This window comes from Varroa jacobsoni, unplaced genomic scaffold, assembly GCF_002532875.2.
Source record: "Varroa jacobsoni isolate VJ856 unplaced genomic scaffold, vjacob_1.0 scaffold_505, whole genome shotgun sequence".
Lineage (NCBI taxonomy): Eukaryota > Metazoa > Arthropoda > Arachnida > Mesostigmata > Varroidae > Varroa > Varroa jacobsoni.
Genome location: NW_019213407.1, coordinates 130377 through 157898, shown reverse-complemented (window position 1 = coordinate 157898; position 27522 = coordinate 130377). Strand labels below are relative to the sequence as shown.

At 39.3% G+C, this 27522-nt stretch overlaps 2 protein-coding genes and 1 long non-coding RNA gene across 9 annotated transcripts in view; 1 reads left to right on the top strand and 2 right to left on the bottom strand.

Moving 5' to 3' along the window:
• LOC111260998 (uncharacterized) overlaps window positions 1–27522 on the top strand; it is a 144373-nt gene that overhangs the window by 11586 nt on the left and 105265 nt on the right. For 4 of the 5 annotated variants that reach the window (XR_002680704.2, XM_086968532.1, XM_086968531.1 and 1 more), the window contains exon 3: window positions 1802–2072. The gene's annotated coding sequence lies outside the window, so the exon portion shown is untranslated. Of the gene's footprint in view, window positions 1–1801; window positions 2073–5884; window positions 5971–27522 lie in introns of those variants that run through there. The other variant, XR_015311309.1, reaches the window with a different exon arrangement.
• On the bottom strand, window positions 5079–12515 carry LOC111261000 (uncharacterized). 2 transcript variants are annotated; one of them, XM_022834155.2, is made up of 8 exons: window positions 11970–12515; window positions 11264–11551; window positions 10690–10842; window positions 10292–10474; window positions 9516–9665; window positions 8689–8940; window positions 5902–6141; window positions 5079–5515 (listed from the first exon to the last, which is right to left on the bottom strand). In XM_022834155.2, the coding sequence occupies exons 2-8, from the start codon at window positions 11288–11290 to the stop codon at window positions 5264–5266; spliced, it is 1257 nt and encodes a 418-aa protein (XP_022689890.1). In that variant the 5' UTR covers window positions 11291–11551; window positions 11970–12515; the 3' UTR covers window positions 5079–5263. The 2 variants fall into 2 exon arrangements, with proteins under 2 accessions (XP_022689890.1, XP_022689892.1); XM_022834157.2 differs by lacking the exon at window positions 8689–8940.
• Window positions 12846–27492, bottom strand: LOC147753420 (uncharacterized). 2 transcript variants are annotated; one of them, XR_015311310.1, is made up of 3 exons: window positions 27139–27492; window positions 25234–25316; window positions 12846–13242 (listed from the first exon to the last, which is right to left on the bottom strand). It is a non-coding gene; the product is annotated as an uncharacterized LOC147753420 (long non-coding RNA). The 2 variants fall into 2 exon arrangements; XR_015311311.1 differs by lacking the exon at window positions 12846–13242 and adding an exon at window positions 21045–21106.

Genomic DNA, 27522 nt, shown 5'->3' with positions numbered 1-27522 from the left:
CGATAGCTGCTGCCCCATTTAAAACCGGTAGGAGTGAGGCAGAAATGCGTGACAGGGGAACAGCTGCAGTGTGGTCGGATGCAGTGATTATACCGAGGTGGTTTAACAAGTGAGTGAGTGAGTGAATGTGAGACGATCGTTACCTATCTAACTTATTCTAACTGATAAGTGCGAATATTTTCGCCACAAGCTCTGAACTTGAACTCAAGAACTTGAGCTTATATTAGGCACAGCTTGGAGGCTCCAAACATGCTTCTTTGCGTGCGAAGCTGCTTAATCAAGGATATGCTGTATGACAATTTGTGCAATACAAATAGATAGGAGGTGGGTGATACGTGCTGCCCATAATAGATACCACGATTATGTTGTTCCGTAAGGCTATTCAATTGCTGATGCATATAAACGCTTATGGATTTTTCGCAGAAATAATCGACCATTATGGAACACTATCGGACTGCAAAAGGAAGCCATTTCTTAAGTTGAACGGCTGTAAAAGGATTTAGGGTAAAACAAGGACCCCTACAGTAAAATAACTATTTTAGCGCCATATTTTTACCTCATATACCTACTCATCGGATAAACACATTCAATTAAAAATTCAATCCGACATCTCATGTAAGTTTTTTCTTTAAGTTTCCCCTCATTGGGTACAGTTATACAACAAACCCGATATATCTTAGGGCTGAAAGAATTTCTTGCGACCTAAAATTTACCGTAGGATATCGATGATCGTAATCTATTAATGCGAACTTATTGATAACAGTAACGTTCGCAATTCCTAGTAAGCTGTATAAATAAACGTGTACATTGTGCTTACTTCATAGAACGTAGTGCATAGAGTAGTAACTGACTCAGCGTTTTTTATCTGTTGCGATGACCGTTTATATGCGTTTGGAAAGAGAGCTACTGGGTTTATCAACTGACCGTGGCTGCATACTCTGTTCTATTGTGAAAGAATCAGAACTTTCACTGCACTACATGTCAGCCACATCGGGAACGACAAAGAGAACGAAGGGAGAGAGAGGGAGAGAGAGAGAGAGAAGAGAAGAGAGAGAGTAAATTGTTTTCATACGATTCTGCATAACACCACGTTTCATATTTGCGATATTTTACCGCTGAGACATATTGTTTTTTTGCTTGTACTTGGACATATTGTTTACTTGTATTTCCTCTACGGATTGTTCGCGTTTTGTTTTGCATACGTCCTTCGTTGAAGGTATTCAAAAAGCCGTATTCAACACGGTACGAAGAGGTATTGTGGATTTACTAGTCTGCTTACGCATTCGAGTACATAGGTACACTAACAACTCCGGAAAAGCTTTAAACTTGAAGTTTTGCGCCACTTATTCCTTAAATTATATTACGCTTTGGAAAATCGTCACTCAATTCCGTGGCCATAGTATCTAGTCCACAGCCCTACCAGAGTTAACGCATACACTAGATACTTCATCTTGTATGCAACTGAAATAGAAATAGAACATTTTTTGTTTCCCGAATACACGCATTACTACTAATATTTGTATGACTTTCTTATGTGGTAGCTCGAAAAAGGTTAAACTCAATAGATTTAACCAACAACATTTATAAAGTGGCTGTAAGTAAGATTTTCATCAAGTTCATCGCCACCGTATCCGTAGGCTAATAATTAGAAGCTGCTCAGTTCAGCCTCGCGTCACCATGGTGTCATATCACAGACGCTAACCTATAACAACATACAGGCCAGTTTTTTTCTACAAATCGTTTTTTTACCTATTACATTTATTAAGTGTCGTTTCATTGTGTTATCTTTGTTCGGTTCCAGATCAAAATAGATGAACCGCCTATGGCTTGATTAAAGGGAGACAAGAGCGTCGTTGCGATTCACTTTTATCATGGTCACCTTATTTGGCTTGTTTTCATCACCATTTGTTTTGTAGCCTTTCGAAGAATCTGCCCAGTGTCGCATCGTTGACATAGTCGCAATGGCGTCTCGCTGTTCCCACGCGTCGTCATGTGCCGCTGCAAAAATGGCGATGGGCCCCAATTCCGAACTGCGCTCCGAGATGGACGCCCTCCTTCTCGGACGCACTAGGGTAAGTTGCAATCCGCGAACTTCATAGATAGATTGATTCGTATTGACCGATTGATAGATTGATCGTATATTCCTTACATAAAGATATACGTTATTTGATCTAATAATGGCTCCGAGAAATTTCCTCGATCAATATAATTAAAGAGTTATGATAGTTATATAGTGCACCAACGATATAGCCATCTATATAGTTATGTATTGTATAATATAATACTATACAATTATTCAGTGGTCCGCAAGGAATCATAATTAAAGGAAGTGTCTGTATAGTGAATGCTATTTGTATCTTTAAGTAAATAAAACTTTTCCTAACGGAGCTTTGTGAATGCACAAATGTCGGCCTAATATGGAATGACTCGATTTTTGGGTTCCTTGAAAACATAAAGATGGCCACTTGATGGCCACGTACTCGGTTTGTATGAACATACCGCACGTAACAAAACCTTATAAATATGTAGTGTAGATTACAAGATATGATTGTACACGTACATGGGCATCATGGGTGCTACGGTAGAAAATTTGTGTCAATAGGTATTCCTTGTTTTTGTATCATATGGCCTTTGGCTTGGTCCTATTGATTCGAAGGCTACAATTGATAACATTACTCAGGGTTTGCCGCAGGTAAAGTCTACTTGGTCTAATCTGTTTGAGGTTGTATGCTTCCAAAATCCGTAGTAGTGCCGTTGCTCAATGTATGAGAAAAAAAATGTTCATGAGCAACATTAGGAGAGAAACGTTAAAAACGGTAGTTATCCTTTCGAGCAAATCTTTGTTGTTTTTTTTTTTGTTCTTTGTTACTCTGTGTGATACTATCTACAAGAGAAAAGAAATTAGTGAATTGTGGTCTTCATTAGGCTAAACAAGATTATTTCGGGTTGTGCGTCTGGTGTTGCTATTAACAATTGCCTTAGTATAGAATTCGGACCACCTCACATATCCTTAATTTTAATAGCTACAGTTGTACCATGACGTGTGTGCAATTTCTTCACTAGACCTATCACGTTCGAGTTGTATGAACATGGTCATCCGAATAAATTTAACGGGCTGTCCTTCTTTTACACTTTGTTGCAAATGTATTTCTGTTGCTTATGTGACTCTAATAATAGACACCCTTACTACACTAACACCGGGATTTGAGCTCCAGTCTCAACTCCCGGACCTCAACTCCCGGTGTTAGAATATGGCGTAAGAGAGTGCAAATATAGCTTATTATTATTATTATTATAAAAATATTATGTATTGTACAAAAACGAAACATTGAAAACTCGAGAAGGTCTTGCAGTTTCTGACGCAATACCAAGGGAGATAACAGAGTGGTTGTTATCCTCTACGAGATTGAATATAAATATAAAGCAAGAGTTTGCTGACTCAGACAGATATATCCTGCGTGTTAAAATAAGGACCCGCAAATGACCTTTGTCCCACCCTCCAAATATTTATATACATAACATGTACATTAAATTATGTATATACACACAAAAAATATAAGACCAATATGGGTTTATATCTTCATGATGCTTTCGAGTAAGATTTTGTCTACAATTGTATTGTTGCTTGCAGAACGTGCAAGGTTTCGATTGTACAGAGGGCAATTTAAAAGATACAATATTTGTCGACGCGGCGACTTCACCAGTTGAATTATGGCTCGAAGAGCTATAGATTGCCGCCAGTTGTGACAATGAGTTCCATGCAGTGCGTCTGTTATGTGAAATGAAGCAAGCTTATTAAAACTATAAAAAGGAAGTATTTATGGATATCCCTAGACAGCAGCCAGCGATTTGACGCATCAAAAATACATTTCAGTGCCACGTTTACGCACTTGAAGGGCCCGATGTTCTAACACAGGGTGATCGTATAGAGCAGTGATACGCGCTCGTATTTTGCTGAGGCAATCGAGTTTCTGGCTGATAACTCCGATGCAGCGAGCAAACGACTGAGTTCTTCTACCGCCATGAAAGCAGGAACGGCAAGACTTAACTATCCTGCCACAGAGTTGTCTTAGAATGAACGGAATGATGATTGAGGTGGCCAGTTCGCCACATGCACAACTTGTCGTAGAAAGATTTTGAGGGCTCGTTATCGATAGTATACCATTTATGCTATATAAACATGTTTTTTCTTTTACTACTACGAAGAGATCTGAGCGGTACTCTGGCATAGTTTTCAATATATTCATGAGCTACATGAGTATTTCCATTTCGGCTCACCTAGTATTGTATAGAAAGCGATGAATTTGGTAGCGTTAAAATAGATATTAGACGATTTCGAAGCGTGCCGCGGACTTTTAACGGATCCCTTGAAACACCTAGTGGGATTGAACTCTTCCAGGAGCCGTTGTTCTTTTTCAAAACATTGTTTATTGCGATGATTTTCTTCAGACTTGAACTTCAGTGAAATCTTTTCACGATAGTCACCTCGTCTTTGAATGTTACCATCCCAATATTAATTGTAGGACTAGCTGCATAAGGCAAATAGTGTACGCGACGTCTGCACCCTTTAGTGGCCTAAGTAACTGGCTGGAGCTTTGAATCAACTTTCAAGAAACAGAATGCTCGTAGTGTTGGATGAAAAACGCGAAGGTACAGAACGTCAGCAGGTAATATCACGCGTAATGAAAGCACTCTGTTGTCCTGCCACGATCTGTTAGGCCCTGGTGCAGGTTTCAGCAATAAAACCCCACCGTCGTATCGTATTTTCGCAGACGGTATGTCCGTCTTCGCTTACGCACGTATATACAGACCCAATGCGTAATCACTTACCTATAGCGTTATTGTTGTGCTTTGAGCGACCGCAAAAAAGGCTTAAACTGCACAATTTTGACATAATGGCAGTTTTTTAATCGTTTTAATGCATTTTCGATAAGTAAAATTAGTTATATATAGCGATTCAGCATAGCTAATTCTATGAAGCTACGAACTCCAGCACCATATCATATAATCTAAGGTTTAACGTACAACCTTAGTACCCTATAGATGTGGATTACGTTATGCCAAAGAACAAGCATGACTGCCTACACTACCATTAAGCGGTTGGTTTATTTGACGAGTTAGCGGTAGGGGGCGGAAGTTACATGCTTAACGTTGGTTTATTTGACGAGTTAGCGGTAGGGGGCGGAAGTTACATGCTTAACGTCAAGTTTTAACTTTCGTAAAGCATGTCATCTATGGAGAAATTCATTAACTAGTATTCGTGCTATTGCGACATCGACGATTTCGACAGCGACACAACACCAACGTAGAGAATAAAGAAAACCATTAATGCCAAAAGCATATTACGGCGTATCGGCAGCCATCCGGCGAGCGTTATTTTGGGTTGGCAGAATGTCGTCCTCTGCATCCAAAGAAGCATTGAGAAGGCTGATCTATTAAGTGGCGCCTGCAGATTTTTCCCGTTCAGTGTTGTCACTGTCTGCTCAAGCTGCTTGACGAAACCGTAGAACTCGGTCTAAAATAGCCAATAAACAGTGTTGATTTGATCGGAAAAGCTATAAAACGCATCGATTATTAAAAAATCACATTTGAATGATAAGCCAACCTAAACGACCGATAAAAGAGGTTCCAATAAGGCACAGGAGGAAACAGGTACACGTAGTTGTACCCCGAAGCCCTGTCGCTCGAGGGTATTCACTAGCCTTATATATGTATAAATTAACAATCCGATTGAACCGTCAAAGGAATTAAGGTTAACAATGTAAGTATGGAATTTCCATTACACTGCCTGTAGTTTATTGCTAGACTAATCGAAAGCAGACTATCTAACTTAGACGTGCTTTGAGACCGTGTCTATATTGAATGGCTCATTGCGCTGTCACAGGAGCCGTGTTAACTTACCCGGATTCCTTCAGCAGCTCCGGTGGACCCCCAGACGATGGCGTACCAAGGGAAGCATTCCATGAAAAGGTTAAATATGATGCGGCAAGCATGAAAACCGGGAAACGATCCTTCGAATATGAGGTGAATGTTGGCTATAACATTAATGGTACACATGAGATACCAGAAGAGCACAAGCGACGAGAAGAGCTCATCCAATTGGGACAGGTTGGCTTCCTGATGATGGAACAGGTTACGCAACTGAAGAAAGTTAAAACAGTTTATATTTGTCGTCAACCGTGGCGTGATACTTAGTAAATGCGAGCCTTTAGTTGGTAAGTCAGGTAAGCGAAACGCGACTATTATCGAGAGATAACTTCAAAAGCAAAAGTTTTCTGCAAAATATGATAACGATATGCAAATAATCTTTTTCTGCATTTGCTTTTTTTAAGTATGATCTCAAAATATAGAACGTGACACTAAAATCAATTAAAAAAACGAAAATGTCGCGCGATTGGATCACAGGTTTCCCTTTAATAAACGGTTCCTTCGGAAATCCTATAACCGTTAGTAGAGTAAAACGTTCTTACTATTTCTAAACGTTCACCATAAAATAGTATTTTATTAGGTTAGTCAAATACCGTGTACATTTTCCCTAATAGAATTGCTTAGTGGAAATCATTGTCGCCCAGTTGTCCTGCAGTGAGTCCACCAATCAGATCCGTCTGCGCGGTTGCCATACCCTTATAACAGGAGTTTTATTCGTACGTAACCTATCATTGTACCTACCGCTTAAGGCAACGCAGATTGCCGTTTCGAGGCACAATAGCACCCCGTGTCGACAGCTTACTACGCAATGTGACGCTCGCTTTCGCTCACGCAACTAACGATGGGGTCTGAACCTTGACAAAGCAGAGATGGCTGACCGGAATCGAACAGGAAGCCAGCCGTGTTACGTCATCAAAAGAAAGGACGATAGCGCGTGAGAAATCAACGAGCCACGTCGAGTTTGCTAACGTAAAAAAAGACAAAGATAAATGAACGGCGGTACAATTTCCGAATGACAGCACACAGTAATAATAGGTCGCGTCTGAGATAAGCGGGTCTATTCATGATGTCGTTTCTTCCGAGATTACCTGTACCAAAGTTCGACCTGGGGCCCGTTCGTGTTGGTAAAGACTTGATGACGAGGCAATTCTCAACAATAATAGGGGTTACAGTGAATAAATATTGAAAATCAGATAACGGGGCTTTGCTTCTAGCCCGTTCTCCTATAGAATGGTACGCATTTTTTTGGCCTGTTCGCTCAAGCCTCTCCTACCTTACATTTGTACTGCTTCGTGTATCATCGTTCGATGAAATGACCTTTTTACTCTGTCGGATTACTTTGAATGTAATTAATGCGGCCATAATCCAGGCTGAGCTCACTAGCAAGAGATATAAAACGAGCTTCGTTTTGTTGAATGTTGCCAGCATGTTCGAGATCTTCTTTCGTGTTCTTTACAACTATACGTAAAGAAATGATTTCGGATACCGCCAATTCGACACGATTGCGCCGTTGGACTGGATGATCACGACGCCTTTGCCCCCTGCTTGTGCGTACGTGGATACGACTCAGTGCCCTTAAAAATGATCCGGATTGCCGCTGAAGCAAAACAATTGGGTCTCTAACACTGTTGGACTCATGAAGCAACAACAAACGACCTTAAAAGGCCATTCCTAGAAAGGCCGTTGGCCGTCATGGCGGGGTCAAGTGACTGGTTCTTACAGACACGAATAACGTATTTCTCTGCCATTCGCTGCCTGGTTGTGAGGAGAAGTCCCTGATTTCCCTTGGGTTCTTGGGACACACACGCGCTTAGAGAAAGCATCAAGAAGAAAAAAGGCTATCGTCATTTAATTATTGTTGTAGTTACGTAGGATTGGCCGCTAGCCAGATCGATTCGTGACGAATTCAGACGGGGTGCCACTCCAAACGGTGGAATACATATAGTCCGTCAATATATTCGACCACCTGCCATAAAGTGGCACCGGTATTGCCAATGGACGACATGTCTGAATGAGCAAGTACCGTGCTACACATGAATGTTAAGTTTTTATATCACGAAACAACGAACAAAAATATGTAGTATAGTCGACGTGCGGTGGGTATTAGTCTCATTGCAGAATGACTGAGCACCCCATAAGGAAGCAAGTGTTGCTGTGTCTCAGCATGTAAAGTTGAAATATACGAAGATTTTCAGTTAAAATTCAAAGTTAATTTTTAAGAAATAATGAAACGGTATGATAAGTATATATGGCGTTAGTTGCACTTGGTCCTTAACTTTAAGGTGGCAAGGTTCTATAAAACTGTAGAAGACGATGTGTTGTTTTGCAGAAAGCGAACGAACAGGTCATGTTAAGATGTATTTCTGAATCCATTCGCACGCTGTAACCTAGGATAATATCACAGCGGTTTCATGTCACAGGCCAAATATATTAAAAGAAAAAAAGTTTCTAGCGGGTGGATGGTTTTTAATAGGACAGAATCCCACACTGTGCAGTAGATGCCTCTTCTTATAATGTAAAGAACTTTTCATTGTTATTTTCAAGAACTTCGATGTCATCACTATTCGTTCGTTGCATGAGGACACATTGAACCCGTTTAGACTCCTGCGAAATGAATATAGGTATTACCTCATATTCTACTCTAGTAGCTGCCGTTTGATATTTATCTTTTTAGGGTGATTATCTTCGAAATGTAGTGAAATATTTAATTCAGTTGAGATAACCTTAATTCAGAGGCTACATCGCTTCTATCATACGCACTTGCGAGAGAGATGTCGTCGTTGAACTCTCTTCGAATTCAGTTATCTCTTGAGATCTCATCCACATGCTTAGGTGACTAATGTTTCCTATAACCATAGATAGTAACAAGCTGTACAGAAACACAACAAAGCTTATCGTGCCCATGATGACGGATCGTTGAATAAAGCCGTCAAAAGCTTTAAGAGTAGACGTCGCCTCTGACTGTCCATCGCCGTGGGAACCCAGTGCATCGAAATATTGCTTGATTTCCTCCTGCAAGCACGGTCGCGAAAAATGAAGCGTCGTCACATTCGGCCTCATTAGGGTCATTAGACCGGAGGGCACAATGAGCTACTTAGAACTGTGACTCATAGCATGTGACGTAAGATATCGCAATCTCAAATCAGAAATAAATAGATGATTCACTGGCGCCTGATAAGCTTAGTTTCACAATTTGAAATTTTACAGCTTTTTTTTTTTTTTTTTTGCTATCGTAACAAGCTAGATAAGCGTGAGGAACTGGTTGAGGATTTTCGAGCTTCGCAAAGTACCGATGCGAGGCCATACCTGCTAAGCTAAAACAGCTTGACCCAGAAACCAACAGAATAGTGTGTTTTCTCTATAGAACCCGAGAGAATACTCTTACTGAACCAGTGGTCGTGACAATTGAAAGTACAATCGAGCTATAGACATTTAGGTCTGCTGACGAAAATGTAGATAAGTCTAGTAAGATCCAGGCGACCTGTTCTTTCTATTGAAGCAGGTCCTTGTGCTGTACCAAAGATCAGGTGATTCTGAGGACAGAGAAAGGATAGTCAGAGAACATCAAAAATTAAAAACTGACTTACCTGCGCATACAAAGCATAGTCTCCTCCAGCTCCTAGAACCACAAGCCATATGATCGGGATCATAGAACTGACTTTGATTCGGACGGATCGCTTTTCAGAACTGCACCACGAGTTGTAGTTGATGCGATAAAATACCACCAGGTCTCGTACCTGTGACGGGGTCGGGTTTATACGAAAAGCATATGTCGATCTAGTAAGAATGAGCTTACGATGCAAATGCTCAATAGAATACGAAGAAGTTTGCCAGCTGAGCGCTTTTATCATCAACTTTTACATCTACCAACATGATAACATGGTAGCGGTGCACGTATAGTGAGGCAACAACGAAATTTATATGTACGAGAATGTAATGTTTGTCTTGCAAACAACGATATGTTATGTCGGTCACTCGTTATACATGGGCGGGCGTTACGATTTTCTTTTTATCCGCACTATTATTTTTCGTGCGAATACTTGTGTATGTGTGGTTCAGTGCCTGAGCACCTGGTAGCTAGGAACGTTTGTAAGAATCGTGTATGATCTACAAGAGCATGCATCAACTTCATTATTTATTCCAAATAATCTCTATTACTGGCTTGCCATTGGGCTTATATTTTAACACTGAAATAGAAGAAAATTTTCTCCCAGACCAAACATTCTACATAGACCTACATAGTAAGCACAAACATCAACGATCCACAGTTTGATCGTAAAGTTTTGCCTTAAACGTTCACTGTATAACCATTTTGTGGACTGGCATGTATAAGTAAAATGAATTTCTGTGAAGTGTGGCCCACCTTATTAAGGTTTATAAAAATATAACCCATCGTGAATACTGCTGTCACGCTCGTCATAAGCCATTTCACATGATGCCAGTGGTTGAGCCCTGCAGCCATCGCCATGATGTTTTCAACAAGGTACGCAAGATTTAGAGCGGCAATGAAGGTGGTTACCAGTCTTCGCCAAAATAGATTAAAGACCTGATGAACAAATATCATGAGCTTAGTGCCGTAGCCAGATATCGTAACGAGATCAATTCGTATTATTATTATTATACATTCACAATACCTACCATTGAACTATGTGCTTTATCTCACTTGCGTCATTGTGCGGTAGACGCGATGAATCGGATTCAAGCTGGTTTCGATCAGTTACCACTCGTAACAGCTTTTCAGAAGGTCCTGAACGAACTTACCCGACGTTTTTCGGGAGTGTACGTAATATGAATTCCAAAGACGGCAAGTGATATTTGGGGTGCAATGAAGATATCGTCATACCACGGCATCGATTTAACAAAGTTTCCGTGTTGCGTGCGCGGGTCAACCCTGGTGGTCATTCGGTTTGTCATCTAAAACAATCGAATAATGAAAGTGACACATTCGGTAGCTCTTCATTTGGTGAAGAATTCACATTATGCACATCGGTTTACATTGATATAACTAAAATTTGCTCATTTCGAAATTAGCAGAGTATTCAAACAGATCACTTAAAAGTCTAGGTTTTCTAAATTAACACTTTGTTGATCGTTTGAGAACGGTAAGCCTACTAAAACACCTTCAGGGCAATATTTGGGGTACGCCGCGAACTCGTGTCCATGAAATTACCAAGTGGTCCTTACATTTAAAAATTTTACAGAATGTACATTTCAGAATAGAACACACGTAAGTATGCATGAATAGTCCATTCAACTTGATTAGACTTATAAGTTTTTGCGTTTGGTAGATATTTTACTAGGAAGAAGTCATGATTATTACTACCTATCAAGGTACCTTTATGAGGCGTACATTGGTTCCCATCAGCTATCATACAGGATGGTACACGTTATGGAACAACTATATAGCAACAACTGTATACATGTAAAGAACTCGGATGCTTTCCTAAACTGGGCAAATCTTCTGGGAACGCATGATATACATAGGTACAAAGCCACGCCAAAGTCCAGGATAGCGTGAACAATGAGGAACAACCGGATGATTGCAACTACCGAGTTTGATATGTGCCTGAATCGGTCCAATCGCTGAAAAGTGCCGATCGTTCCAACCTAGAAGTCAAAACATCTGAGAAAGGAAATAGATGATGTCGAATGAATCTAGCGCACAGTCTAACACCGGATGTTATTTTTGGCTTATGATACTATTCTAAAAAAAAAAGGAGCAAAGACTACGGGGCATAAGGACTAAACAGTTATTTTCATTGTACCATTTTTGTGCGAAACGCTAATTAGGACCAATGTTCGCTTTTACACGCTAATCGCCATTGAAGAACTATTAGATATAGTTATATCAAGAACAATGTATAAGCTAACGCTTTGTTCTAATGGTAATGCTTTAACTTTCATTCACAGTTTACCTATTACTATTCGTACGAATATTAGGAATTTTTGCGTCACGTTTCGTTACTGAAAATTTGTTTTTTTTTTTCCGCTTGATTACATATATAATAAGGTAAACGAGTGACATTTTTCTTTAGCCTTACCTTACGTTTTACTTGTTGTTCGAAGTTCCTCAACAATACAACATGGCCGCACCGCGTATCAATTGATAGTACGGCTTCCAATGTTTGACGTTTACTTACTCCGACTGTTTGTTTTGAGGAGTGTCTAGACAATTAGCCATCTAATTAATTAGTGATTAGGGGCATAGTAATACCCAGCTAGCCGGATGGCATAGAGGCATTATGTGTAATAGTTTCGGACGACGTACAAGTCCGCGCATCGTACCCAACGTTGACGTTTGGCTAATTGACCTTCGATAGGGGACCGATATTGTAACTGCGTATTGGGAGCGTCCTTTGAAAGGCTCATGACTAATTGGGTGTTGTACGATTGAGTCAGGGGCAGAAATAATGTTGAACTGATCGATGAAGAAACCTTGACCGTTGCTGAGCATCCCGTCTCGGGCTAAATGTGTCTCCATTTGAAAAAAGCGCCTTAGCTATAGATTCATTTACTAAATAGCATCGGATCCGGTGCTGAAATTGCCCAAATACAGTATTAATAGGTAGGTTTTCGACCCATAAGCAGAATAATAACTAAACAAATATCAAGCGGTTGTTATTCAACAGGAATTAGATACACCGGCCCAAGATGCAACGTAGTGCGCCTCAAATACGATGCGGGGCCATGTGGTTGGTATCAAAGCTTACATTAATTTTAAACTCTTTAGTTTATATGACAGTTCAGTCGCATTTTTTTAAAAACGTGTTTTTTAGACACGAACTATATATATATATATATATATATATATATATATCAAAAAAGATTGAGATAACTGAAAAATAACATGATTAAGGAAAACCTTCGTGATTTATTATTTTTATTTGTTAGGTTTTACAACAGGTTTACAAATCAAGAGTGTTCGAATGAAGCCCATTTGCTAATCTCATACGAAACTTAATGTCAGACTAGTCATGGGTGGGGGAACGCTCTGTTTCGCCTTTCAAAGGTTTTGGAGATCTTAGATTGAATTATAACGGGTAAGATGTCGGCTGTTCGGACAAGTATTTAAGCAAACGTTTTCAGACAAACGAAGCAAATCTAATCGACTTCGTCGGTTTTCCAACTCACCGCATTGGAACTTTATGTGATGCCCCATGCGACGTAGACCCAGGCAACAGAAGTTCTTACCGTAACGGGAACAGTCTTACGCGTGCGGTTGTCGCAGCTCGTCACGTTGGAAAACATAGTCTTGTTTTTCCTGCCGTAATAAAATCTAACGCCGATTCTGGAGATAAAACTCGAAGCGTGCCCCTGAGTAGAGTAACAGGTATCAGAATATTAGAAAGTTGTAATACAAGTCTCATATGAATGCCGCTTTCCGCCATCCTTTTCCGTTTTTTTGTAAACACTGTTTATGTGTTTCTTACTTTTGGTGGTAATGTAACCATTGCAAATAACAATAGGCTAGATTAACGTAAATGAAGTTATATAGCCCGCGTTCCGTGATTACAAATTCTGGAATGAGTACGATACGCGGTCACATTGTGACTTGAGTGTGCCTATTAAATACGTAGTATATGCTGCCCCGCCTAACGTGTCGAAGACAACTTTGCTCTGTGGAAATAACCCTTCCCCACGAACAGATACATCTCATGGGGCGTGCTATGCTCTCAAAAGGACACGCTTACCTATGTTTCGTGTTAAATTTTAACATCCTCGGTTGTATTTAGGCCCGAAAATTAGATGCTAAATAATAGATCAACAATCTAAGTCGCGGAGGCATTCGCACGTGAACAACTATATAGCCTTTTTTTGGCGTCTAAAGTTGGAACATGGGTCCTTATATTTCCTCCTTGTATTTAGCATCCTTCGTCTCGTAGATACGTTTGAATGACGGCGATAATTAGCATCGTTTTTGACATTTGGAAGATTAGAGGAAAACCGTATTTCATAGGGCAAAGTTCGTTTAGGAGAAATGTCCTGAGGGGCTACGACGGAGACTTAATATGTTAGCGTATGAGAAGATTAGATCGCACATTTACTCGTTTACATGTCATTTGACTAATAAATTCATAAGAAGTTCATTCCAGTATGTTAACTGGCCGCCGCGCAGATACACGCCAAAGCACCCGAAAAAAAAAAAATTCCGCATCCACGAACACTGACCTAACCACTTAACCAGTAAGCATTTGTGACTTACGTCGACAAAATGCAGTTAACGGGTGTAGAGGTTTCTGGGAGTATCTGAAGCCATGTTGAAAAAAATGAATCCATAATCATTTTTTACCGAAAATTTTTCATATGCGTCATACGCACGGAGTCTGGTCTGTATCGTAGAAACACACGCCAGAAAAACATCCGCCATTTGCATGTGTTCTCATAATGCGATATTGGCAAACTCGTAACTGAGGTAACAAGGCTTTCGCGATGAATAATCCGTAGACGCGTTTCGGAAATTGGTAACGGTGATTTGAATCAATATTTGTACACCTTAGCACAGAGTTAGTGTGGAGTCATCGAAATGGCAAAGTTGAAGAGTACGAAGATATCAACTGAACTTGGACTACATTCAACAAGTGAAGAATAGCCCAATGAAGAGCAATATCGCTATCTAAATACTGGGGGTTTATTAAATGTGTGATTCGACGGTTACTCGAATAACAGTGTGATGAAAAGAAGCTAATAGGCCTCCTTCTCGAATCGGTTCAACATGTCTGAACTGCTTGTGTTACAAAAGTAAGCATGTTTATTAATCTAACATAAGCTCTTGTAATAAGTCAAGTACTAAGTATACACATAATATTTTTAAAAAAATGTTTGGTTCTTTCCTCTATATTTCTCTATAAGATTTGTATGTGTAATGCAACGAATAAACACTTGAGCTCTAAATCTACTTAAACTTTAGCTTAGTCCGTACCGTCTATCTGCGTTTTCCAAACGGCTACCACTGTGGGAAAGCAGCACATGTCACCGAAAACGACACTAAGCAAGCTGCTCCATATTTATTTGTCTTATTTTAAGGTTTATTTCAATATACGATATACGGTCTACGTTTACCGCAGACAATAGAGCTCAAGCAAAAGCAGTTGATCACCTTTTGATTTACCATACACATGACTGTCTCTGCCTTTTTGTACGCAGTCCCTTTTTAATTTAAAGTCCTTTTTATTTTAATTTCTTCCATTAACCAATTTATCGATGGTAAACAACGGTTCACTCATCTCACCACATTTACCACGATCTGTTTTCTGATCTCGATCAGCCATTTTTGGGTTTTTCGTGAAATATTCATTCTGAAATTTATCATTTGTTAGTTTGTCTCAGTTTTCGTTGACTTTGCAGTTCTTGTGCTAAGAAAATACTATGTATATGTTGCAGTTGAGCTTCGTTCTAATCTGGTCGAGCACCTACAAATTGATACAGTCTTGAACTTAAGCATTTGTTAATAAACGAACAGAGTCTCTTATATTCCAAAGTGGATATCTGCTACCGCCACTCTCAATCAGTGCTGGCTTGACATTGTGCAGCTTGTCCGTACGTGCGATGTAAGAACTAACTTGTCTTTTATTTACTAAATGGCATAAACGAACTTCGATGAGACCGAATAAAACTTACCCAGAGTGCAAAAAAAACCGTCTATAATGACAAACATTTTATCGAACTGAATTTATTACCTTCAGCACGGCGGAGTCAATAATAAATAACCTAATTGCTATTATCAAGGCTCCTCTCCTGACGGCGGTCGACGATCGATCGAAGAAAAACAAGTGAATATCGGCTAGAAACGGTTTCTGCGTATTTCTCAGTGTGCTCTTTAAACGCTACTTTTCTGCTCTACTTAATTGCTTTGGCTGTATGTGGCCAATTGGAATAACTTTATGCGAGAAGCTAGTTACTTACGAAGTAGGCTGATGGCCGCATCTTTTTCTAGGCCTAAAACACACAGCATATATTCGCCTTCATGGTTGTCCATGGTTTTACGATGGGATCCTTTAGTTAAGAATATATAACTATACATTGCTTGATGACTTGCAGAAATATGTGATGGACTAAGTTAAGCACCTAGTTTATTTTATTTACAGCGTGGCTGGCTCATGAGCTACGGTTCTGATGCAGCAGTGCCGTAGTGAAGAACTGGTCTTTGCCTGGCGGGAACTTGCCACTGATTCGATATGTTGCATTATTGCTTATTGTGAATCAAGTGTATAATTATTATAAAAAATTGAGAAGATATACATGAAACGTTTTACAAAGAGCGTAGTCTACGGTTTTTAGTTGTCGTCCGTCCAAACGTATCCGTCACGGACATGTTAACTTGAGTCGAGAACAAAATGCACGATGCTATTGTCTTGATATGAAAATAATGTCTTTTAACATGTAATGTAATTTCGCCTATTCTTCTATTATTCAAATTAGAGCGAAAGTACAATATTTATGAAAAAAAATTAAACTTGGAAGCTAAAAGGGGCGATATTACGATCCTAACTTCACTTAAAGAGCTAGTGTTCTTGAAAAAGTGTAGGGTTATGTTAAGCGTACTAAATGTCAGCTTGTCGAACAGCCAAAATTGCAGAAAAACATGGTTTTGAAAGAGCACAACTACCAGCTTTGATCATAATATCATGAGGCTAAGATACACGGGGGATGGGGACGCATAGTGCAAAGTAGTCTTCTCGGAACCAATCCTACATTGCATCAAGACAATATAAACTAATTATAATGTTAGCTCATGATGCTTATAATAACGGATATCTTTCATCGCATATTTGACACAAATAGATGGGTTATACGCAAGGTATAGTCATGCCATGGTGCTCCATATGCACGTTATTCGAGACCGACAATACGTTTCATAAAAGTCAAAATATGTGTATAAAGCAGTTGATGAGCATATGATTTTCGCTTCGACATGTAAGATGTATTTGTTTAATGATTTACAGTCATTAATAGATCTGTGGGGAAGGTTTATTCATTTATGATCTATTATATGTCTGAAAAACAACTCGTTCTAGAATGGAACTTGGAATACTTCAATTATATAATTTAACTCAATTATATTGTTGAAGGCACACTGAAATGAAGTCAGTAATATTCGTGTTCATGCAAAGAAGATATGATGCAGAATTTTATGATGCAAGGAAGCCTACAATCTTTTCTGTGTTATAGAATTCGTATAATTAATCGACATTGCCTTTGCACAAGAGTACAACGAATCCACGGTATCTAATGCTAATTTGGGATTGTTACAGACGCCTAATTCTAACGTTTGTTATTGAAAATGTAAATTAGATATTTATCCAATTTAATGTAAGGCAAAAAACTGAACTGAAAGGCTGAAAACGCTATAAACAAAAACGAATGTCAGTGTTAGACCTCGAACAGAAACTGCGGCAACCGCATGTTCAACTTTCTGCAGTGACGAAGTAGACTGTTATGAGTGCTATTTAAAGATAATTAGATATTAACGGTTTTTACCTTTAATGAGCACTTATTTCCTATCAGCCTGTTATAAGTACTCGGGTTCTTATTATCGAAGCTCTAGACCGAGGGTAAATTGGCTGATCCGCGACTAAATAGAACGAAATAGTTTTATAAAAAAAGAAAATCTGTGTCGAACTGTATGTAGAAATTGACTATCAGGTTTACAGAAAAGTACGCAAATATTTACAAAATCTGCGATTTAAGTAAATTCAGAGTCGGCCATGATGTAAATGTCGTCTGTCACTCGATTCCTATTCGATCCGATTTTATTAGGCAGAAAATCTGTGAAGCAGATGTATTAATTAACTGGAAATGTTGGGTGGTGGGAAATGGAAATTTGTAAATGTATAATAACAATAGCAATGCTGCTTTGTGATTCTTAAAAGTGGAACATACGAGAAAGACTAAAATGTTACCTCAAGACGAAATGAAGTCCAATCTTTTTTGCCTCATTTGTAATAGAGTACAATCTATTTTTCTGTGCTTAGCCTGTAAGAATGCGCTGTGCTTAAGGCGAGTTATTAAATGTTTTTAATTCAAAATATCTTATATACTCTCTTGTTTAGAAATGTTAGCATCATTAGATTGATTTGATCTAATTTTACCCAAGTTTGATACATTATAATAATACGCAACATCAGTGTATTGCTTGAATTACTTTACGCCACTTGTCTAGTTACCTTATTCGGTAACTGTACCACTTATAATTTCTAATCATTAACCTCTTTGCTCACCTATTATGCCATATCAAGACATCGTGCTTGGAAAATCTGTGTCTCCCTCAACGATTAGACCTATTCGGTAGATTTCATCAGATGTTTGAAATAGCTCAGTGCCTCACAGTCGGTAGTAAGCTTACCGTTGTGACGGTAAAACTACAGTAAATGTTTTGAATATTTGATATGTGGTTGGCTACACGAGTCCATCCGCGCGATCAGCCATGCTAAAAAGTTTATCGAACCTTAGCCGGCTGATAATAGGGCTTCTCTGCCTGGAGAGATTTTCAAATCATATTTTATATCTGAAATGGGGCGCAAATACTAGCTAAATCCTCATACGAGCTTTTTCCATTCCTTCGTAGTCAGCTTTCGTCACCTCATCGCCATGGACAGGCTTACACAAATAACCATTACTTCAGGATGTTTCTCCATTCAGGTAGGAGCAATATGCGTAGATGTGCGACTATGAGTGTATTATCACGATCATTTGTTTGGACCTTTGTCAGGTATATTCACAATTTGAATAGGCAAAAGCAAACAATACAATTTTCAATATGAAAACATGAACCTTGGCGCGAAAGTTTTGCGGTTGAGGTCATTGGAGAGCAGTGGCCAAGGTAACGACCGCAATGTGCACTGCGTTGCGGGCGCCGACCAGCATCTCTAGGCTCATGGTAATCGTCTACTGTACATGAACAATATTTTGACGCATGTGCAAGATACCGAACAATGACGTGCCGATTTTTCCTTGTCGGCCTTCTTCAGGTATCATCCGTACTTGCACCTTATTAAAACAAGCTGCATATGCTAGTTTTTTCGTCATACTTATTAGTTATTTATATGCCAACAAACTGAGCTCACTTTTTAAATTCCTCACAAAGACCAGCTGGTTTTTAGCAGTAACGTGCTCTTCACGAATGCTGTAAGGCGCAGACTTGCCGCGATCCAGTCAAAAAAACTTGTTTGTTGTCAGTTGTTCCTAGCTTGGCGAAAGGTTAGTGGGTAACGTATTAGATCCGGACCCGGGCGTAGACGGATTTAGTTTCGTGCTAGGGAACAGCGATTTGTCTGATAAAATGCCTAACGGTTATGCCGGACGTAGAACTCGAAACACAGAGATAGCAAATACAGCTTTAAGAACTATCTTGAGGTTAATGCAAGTGAGTACTGTTTGTTAAAGAAACCTTAAATAATAAATTTTCTCTAATTGCTACAACACCGTCCTTCTCCTTGGAATGTACTCGCGATACCTTAGTAATTAGAAAAGTCAACCCATTCTAGTTTTCCTCCACCAAACTGTGAGCTGAGTGATGCTGCACCACCTCGAGATCTAGTTGCGTCCGTCTGAAGGACGTTTATTGTTAGATACAAACTGTCCACATAAGGGCAAAGGATAGCCAAGGCCTACTTTGGATGAAGGCAGTTTTTGTTGAACAGTACAAGATCATCTGCATAAAGCAGTACACCAACCTGAACCGGTTCTTGACGGCACTAGGCAGGTCATTAAAAAATACAGAGAAAGCCAAAGGGGTCAGACTGTTATCCTGTGCCTTTTCAATGGCTTGAATGAATGCCTTAAGTTTTGCAATCCCATCATTCACTTCAACCTGTACGTTTGTGTGTACACTTATACGTTGCGTGTCCGAATGGGTATGTTTCACGGCAACTTTGGGAATTTCATTGTTGTAGGTTGACCTCGAGGACAGCGTCACTCAAGATAGCGTTTTTGAAAAGGTTACGAGATAGCTCAGATACGTACGTTACTACAATATCCAATTTACGATAGTGAATTCCTCGTATAACTTCTTGAAGACCTCGAATAAGGCGATGACATTCTTCGTTGACGGACATCATTGCACAAAGTTTGCACCAAAGTTGCAAAAACTGGTGGTCCGCACCTTATGAAGTACGGAAAGATTTCGGGTGTTCTACTGTTTTATAACGAATGTGCTGTTATTGTTTAGCGTTCGTTTGCTATTTCAAACCCGTCAATAGGCGGGCACCACGCCTCTCAGGGGATCGACAGCCTCCAGCGATTTCACTCCAGTAACTGGATGCCATTCGTTTCGAGCAACAGCTGACGGGGGCGCATGCAGAAATCCTAAGCGCATTAGTAGTGCATAGATATTTGGAATGAGTTCTATAGGTAACAGGTCCCAGGGAATCTACCTTTGTGTCGGTGATTGAAAATGCTTAACAATTACAGTTCTAAAGGAACACGACCTCCAGCTATCAAAAGTCCTATACATTATTTTATCCCAATGCAAAGTATCAGGGAATAATGAATTTGTGCAACGATATAGTTTAATGTTGAGAGTCGACGTTCAGTAATCAAGTTTCTATTTGTCGAAGATGAGACAAATCTCGCCAGTAAAAATATATCGAAAATATATATTTTTTAAAAAATATCGAGGATTGTTGAAGAAAAAACGAGGCAAAGAGTCCATCAGCAAAGCAACAGTTAGTTGTTTGCGGAGTTGAAGACTGCAGAGCAGATGATTACATTTTAAAACTTCGAAAAGAAGAATAAGCTGCGGCAATTACAAGAGCTTCTCGTCTATGACATTGGTCTGTTTCGAGTGGAGTTTTCGCTAACAGTAGTTGCTCAGGTTATATTTAGAGTACAATACACAATTCCATATTTCCTAGACTCATTCATATAAAAGAAGAAAAGCCAATTAATAGGTATTTTTATTGTAATTTCATAGAAAATGTTCAAACTAATCTAGTACTGAACCTATAAGAAGCGTATTGTCTATATTCCGATTTGCTGAATGATTTCTGTGATTTAACTTGTTTTTGTTCTGTTTGAAGTTCTGAGATGTAGTCACGTTCACTGTAGTTTGAAACTTTCAAATTTTCGTTTTTGAAATGTTTATAGCGGCAAGAAAGTATTACTTCGTTGAAAGTTTCCTGAACCGTTCTTTTCATCCGATCCTCGATGAATTGCACCAGTGTCCTTCGAGATACGGGAACTTAAGCACAAGTTTCAATACTCTTTAGTACCTTCTCCTCTAAACTATTTTCTGATAGCATTCAATTGGCTTATGGTTGCCGATAGCCAAAAATGTAGTTCAATACTCACAAAATTGCTTGTATAAGTGGTGTGTAATTTAAAAGATAAATAGCTTACGGAACCTGATAATAACCAAATGAGTCTAGATCTTATTTCTCTTTTTTTTTTTTCGATGATTCTAATATATATGTTGGTTTTTGCTGGATATTGAATGGAATGTTTGTGTGTATCAGTGCAGATAGTTACTATAACGAAATAACTTCAATAGAAAGCTCTTTTTAAAACTACTTAAAAAAGGAGCTAAGGACCCGACTAACAGTAGTTACTAGCCTCGTAGAAATATGTATATAATAGTTGAACTTTTCCTATTACCTTTTTATATTTTTTTACGTTGAGCACAATATTTATAATGATACGAAACCTGCGAAAAGCATGTACAATATTGTACACTACTGCACAGTAATGTATTTTTTTAAAAATCGTTGTGAAGCTCATATAAAGCTTTATAACTCTTGAATTGTCTCCGGAACCAAAATTTGATTGAACATATAACCATAAGTTGTTCGCGAGCTTTAACAGTAGAATTTAACGTCGACCTAGCATAAGCTTAAAACGGAATCGATGCACCGTTGGAAAGTTGGGAACCAGTTCTGTGTTTCAATATATTATACACGAAGATCCTACAACTATATATAGTACCGACGATTTTCAAGTGAAACGAGTCCAAGATTCTAGATAACTTTAAGTAAGACACAAATCAAAGATAAGTTAAGAGTAGGTACGTGGATACGCGGCTTTATAAAGCGCACAGTGGATGAGAAGATCATGTTTAAAGTAAAGGGCACTGTGAAGAGTTACGTCGATTCTTAGGCCTATAAACTGAAAGCTCTATGAAGTATTACAGCATCGTATATATTCTTCTTATAGCTCAACGTTTTGAATAAAGATTTAATGATCGATCAATGATTAATTTTAGCGCATCATGATAGACACGCTCGATACTAGTTTGCTTACTGAGCTTCTTACGCAAACTCATAACGATTGAACGATCAAAACGCTCTTAATACAGATGTCCGGTGCTTTATTACGAGCTTTTATCGTTGATCCGTTCCAAGCACCGCGTGGCCGAACAGATGAACGGAACTCAAGTAATGTGTCACCTTTGTCAAGTAGGTCCAGCGGCCTTTGCAAAGTATATAACGTCAAGGATTGCTCGACGGGAAGCTTATTCCTTATAGAACGAACGCGCAACTGACGGAGAAACGCTTTCTATGTTATCATCGTTAGGAGAACGTTAGGAGTAGGAGAGCATTCATAAGTGGAGGTGGCATGCCTTATTTGAGACCGTTACTGACTCGTCCACTCACACATAGAAGAACACATATGCACGAGTCTGTCGGAATGGTACCGCTATGTACGACGACATTCATAAAAGCTTGAAAAAGTGCTTTTTGCAAGAATTGTTGACGAACTATTTGCCTGTAACATTATTTTGTTGCTAACCTGACAATTGAAATCGCACAAGGTTCTACGCTCGCTGGCAGTATGTGTTTGAAGCATACTGCCCCCGATGTGGATCGACTTAAATGAGCTCTATTCAAGGTTACGCCTATTGCGTTTATGTGTTGATTGAACGTGTCTACCGATTGTCAACGTCTTGCAGATGTCGCATCTTTCGAAGTATTCTATTTGCACTCTGCGTTGGTTAAACTAATGATGTACGAACAGATATCCCTTTCCGTTGATCGCTGATGTCATAGGGTATATATCTCGTAGGGCTCGTAGGAGTTATCAGCGGGTCGATTGCAATGGGCAGAAGCATTTTATGTAAAAATAAAGGTTTTCGGCTCGTATTGACGTAGCTTGTGGCGAAGTCGTTGTTTGCTGTTGTTTGTTTGCTAAGACCAAGTGTAGTTAATAATAAAAACATAGCGGTACAAGGATGTCATTTATTGTGCGTTTTCCTGATCAAGCTAGACACGAATATTTGCCCAATAGATAGGACCAGGGTGTCAAACAGCCTGGAACTTCAATTGATTGTCAATACGCTGTCAGTTAGTATAAGGCAGTAGCAATAGGTCTTTGTTTTGTAATTTGGCATGCGCAACTTAAACACAGGAGTATGCGGCACGAATAACGTTAGTCTGTAAAGTTTTAAACCACCTATGGAGGCTTTCGCAAACGATTTCGAAGGCTCGATATCGTAAATAATTTATGCGTTCAAGATTCTCTTGGTGTAAGTACCCGCAGTTATTTAAGTCGTTCAAAATGAAAGCTGTATGTTACTCCGTAATGTTATGGAAATTTATGGCTTATTTATCATTCGACGATTCTGTGCGTTGGCATATAACGTGCGTTGGAGCAGATACATACTAAAGCATCCAATTAGAGAAACTGCCTTGCGGTTTCTCTACCGTACTGCAGAAACTTTATTACAGTATTGCCTCTTTTTTTTTTTATGACTTCTTCAGTCGCCAACTAAGACAGAAGAGGGGAATTCTATTTTCATAAGTTAACACTGAAGGCCACCACACGAAAATAGAGTGGGTTGGGACGATACAGGTTCAGCCGAACGTTCAGCGGATCTAGGCGCTATTATGAAACAAAACGAGGTTGCATTCGTTAGGTAGACTGCAAATTTGTAAGAATCTAATGGAGGGTGGCGCCTCGTTAAACTGAACAAGTGCACTTTGAAGCTTGATAAACGACATTGTTGGCAGAGGCACAAAAACCAACGAAAAACTTTCCATAATAGGTTATGCCGATCGGAGAATTCGGACCACAGTACTTTACACAGCCCCGTGCCTGTGGTTTATAAAAAAATGAAGAGTGTCTTTAGCCTGTGGCAAGCTAAGTACATATCATATAGACAGTGAATTGTACATAAAGTTGCTTTCATTTGGATCTAGCCCGGTCAATGTTAAACTTCATAAAAATGACTATCGTAGATATGTGTACGAGCCCGATAGGTAGGCGATGCGCTTGAATTGCCTAAACATATGCTAAAAGTATTTTTCCTCTTCGTATCATTGTTCTTGTCACTAAAATAAGCGTTATAATAGCAGTTGTTTTGCTATCCTACAATTACGATAGTTTTGTGTTATGCACTTAAAGAAAACTCTTCTTGCAGCAGGATCAACGCAATTAGTAGAGACCAAAAAGGAGTATTTGGGCCGTTAGCTGATTTTTACACCATTTCGTCACTGGGTGTTCGATCTCATAATCAAATATGCCGCGGTAAACTTAAGCAACATACATGTGACACTTTGTTGGCAGCTGGAAAACTTTAAAATCATCTATGATGAATTTATCGGAACTTGTTTAGCGTTTTGCCAGCCATATATTATTTACAATTTTGGTTAGCTAAATTATTAGGGTAAAGTTACTTTCCAACGCCAAATGTCCGTCTGGCAACCTCTTTCTTTTCATTCTGAAACCTGTACGAGCTGGTAGCTTTGTTGTGTGTTTTTAAGATGCCATTTTGGCTAGACAAGTTCAACTAATGTACTACTTAACACAAAAGACCGGCGTCTCTTTAGTTGACGTCTTCTCACAGTTGGTACAATATAAATCAGTTTAAAGAACAGACGCGTCACGAATCGTATCGAAGTCACAGATTAAGAATAACGTGCCACTGCAAAACGCTATTAAACTGAAAAAGATCTGACAATCGATCAGAGCTGATCGTTGTCGTAATGATCATAGTCATCTGCTGAATACCGTCTGCGATTTTTTAGTAAATGCAGATTAAACATTATCGTTCTTGTGTACGTCATCCGACCAAGTTTTTATTTTAGCAAATGCAAGATTCTCAAATGGTACCTGCGTGAAAACGTCGTAAAGCTGCGTATACGGTCCTTTCATCGTCATTATACCGCACTTTCTGCACCGAACGGGCACAGAGTTAAAGAAACTTTTTCCCACTGTGCCTTGGCTAACGGAAGCCTGAATTTTGCATGTAAGCTATAATTTACAATCATTGCCAGATTGAAACAAACATAATTTGCAAAAGCCAATGATAGAAATAGTGAACTCGGCACCAAGGAACCAGTTCTATACAAACAGGATTCGTAGGTTTTACGATACCTTTTTTCGAGGCAGTTTGTATCTTGTAGTTTAATGCACGATACACTGCACCATGGTGGGATGAGTTGCACATACGCCAACGCCTTATGAATTCAAACCAAAATTTATCATTAAACCATGTGCTCAGTTAACTTTGAATACCTCGTACTACTGCCAGCACCATATAACGTTGTATATTGTGTTGGGCAACCTGACTGCAGATATGATACCATTCATTAGTGCATATAATAGTTAGAATTATTTGTTAGAAAATGTTGTACATTTCAAAAGCTGACTACGGCCACAATAGGGGGATCGATGTCGGTACCTGGTGCGTATAGCTATACTTGTCGACCTGAATGTTTCGATTGCTGGTACAAATACCAAACGCGAAGTCGTCAATAATAACAGAGGTTATGTTTAAAAAAAACCATACCTTCGTTGCTTTCTAACCGCACCCGCGATCCAATTAACGACGGTGCCGTCATACCGCCATAGCCCGGCAAACGTATCGACGTATCAGGCATTAGAAATGTAACGATTTTACCCAAACCGTACCAGGTTGTTGATATGTATTAACGGCTGATCGAAACTTACAGGTATACATTCACAGGCAATAGTAAGAAGCCGAAATCAGGATTGGGTACACGGGCTATCGTTTTCATATGTCTGACAATAGCGATCGAATGTCTAACCTTTTGACTAAATATCCAGTCAAAATCTAAATAATAGTTAAGTGAAACTTCCTATCCCTATGCCAGGGGCCACTTTAAAAAGTGTCTGAGGTTTTTTTGTTTTTTTTAACAAAACTACTCAAGTTAAATGAACATGCACCGTAATGTCTCCTTAGTTTACGGTCATGTCAGTAAAAACAATTTCGTTCGGTACCCCTTAGCTTTGCTCCCCTTTTTTAAATATATTAGATTTATTTACTAAGCATTGCTGAAAACTCAAATTAAGCGAATTTTGGTATGTTTATTTTCCACGTACTCTCTCAAAAGCAACACTCGTGCGGGCAGTCGCTGTGCATACTATCAAGATCATAACAAGTCATCCCAACGTGGCTATTACTCGACATGTTGAACCAAAGAGCAACGTCAAGCTCTAATTCTGTTGGTGATATGGCATCGCAGGGATTGAGCCGAAAGTGAATTCATCGTCGCTTAGAAAATAATTTTTGTCTTAGTCATAAAGAGTTTTTGCAGATGGTGCGGCTCGGGAAAAACGAATCAATAGAGTAAAATTTGCTTTCATCAGTCGATTGTTAACAAGTTGCTTATTACCCCACGCCCCAGAGAATCACGTGACTTTCATTGAAGTCTTCCTGATTGGGCCGCATTAAAAATTTAGCGGTCGTCGATGTTTTCTGATCTACTTAAGGAACTGATCGGACTCTTTTAACAACTGCCTTGTGAGGCGAATTGTCCACACATCTAGCTATGTCTAGCTGTTTCGTTCCAAAAATATCCAGTCAAAATCTAAATTATTCGATGCTCAGACGAAATGGTGATCGAACTGTACCAAACATGGCGCCCTTTAGGGTTGTCAACAACATTTCTGAATCTTTGGTGAAACTACTTTTCTATAAAGTGAACTAATCCACGTATTATAGTTACTGTCTAACCTAACTTCGAATTAATTCGATGTTATTCTCTTGAAGCGAAACCAATACATAAGGCAGAAGTCGTTCGATTACATCGCCTCTTCAGGCCTGATTTGATGCACCATTGGTCAAGTTTAAAGGTTAACCATGACGAGAAGTAGGCTCACTCTGCTTTTTGAGACTATGTAATAAGATAACCATTTTTGTATTCAAGCTATATACTTTCATCAGCGATATTTAATAGCGATGGATACATTTCATTTCGTGTTGGAAAACAGGCGTCTAAAGTAATGTGTAACTGCGTGAGTAGCAGACGTACTCACCCAAACATCGTTTTACGATGCATGCCTTTCCTCAGTTTGGTTTCTTCTTTAGATTTTCTAAGTGCGTTTGGCAATCAGGGAAGGAATATTGGGAAAATTTGTAACCTAAACACCCTAAAAGCATATTTGTTAACGCTCGGCATGAGCCAGGTCCTAGAAACAACAATGAAGGTGTTGCTTCTTCGGCAATAATTTGAAGATTGCATCAATTCAGCTTTGATGGGGGGTGGGTCCTACTACACCTGTTACCATCGCTGCTGACGCCGGTCATTCGCTAAGAATCGGCCTGTTTCACGTCGCATGCACTGCTCTACATGACGTATCCAGTATGATAGCGCCACTGTTCCTACTGTTAATGCCATTCTATATCTAAACGCCCCTTTC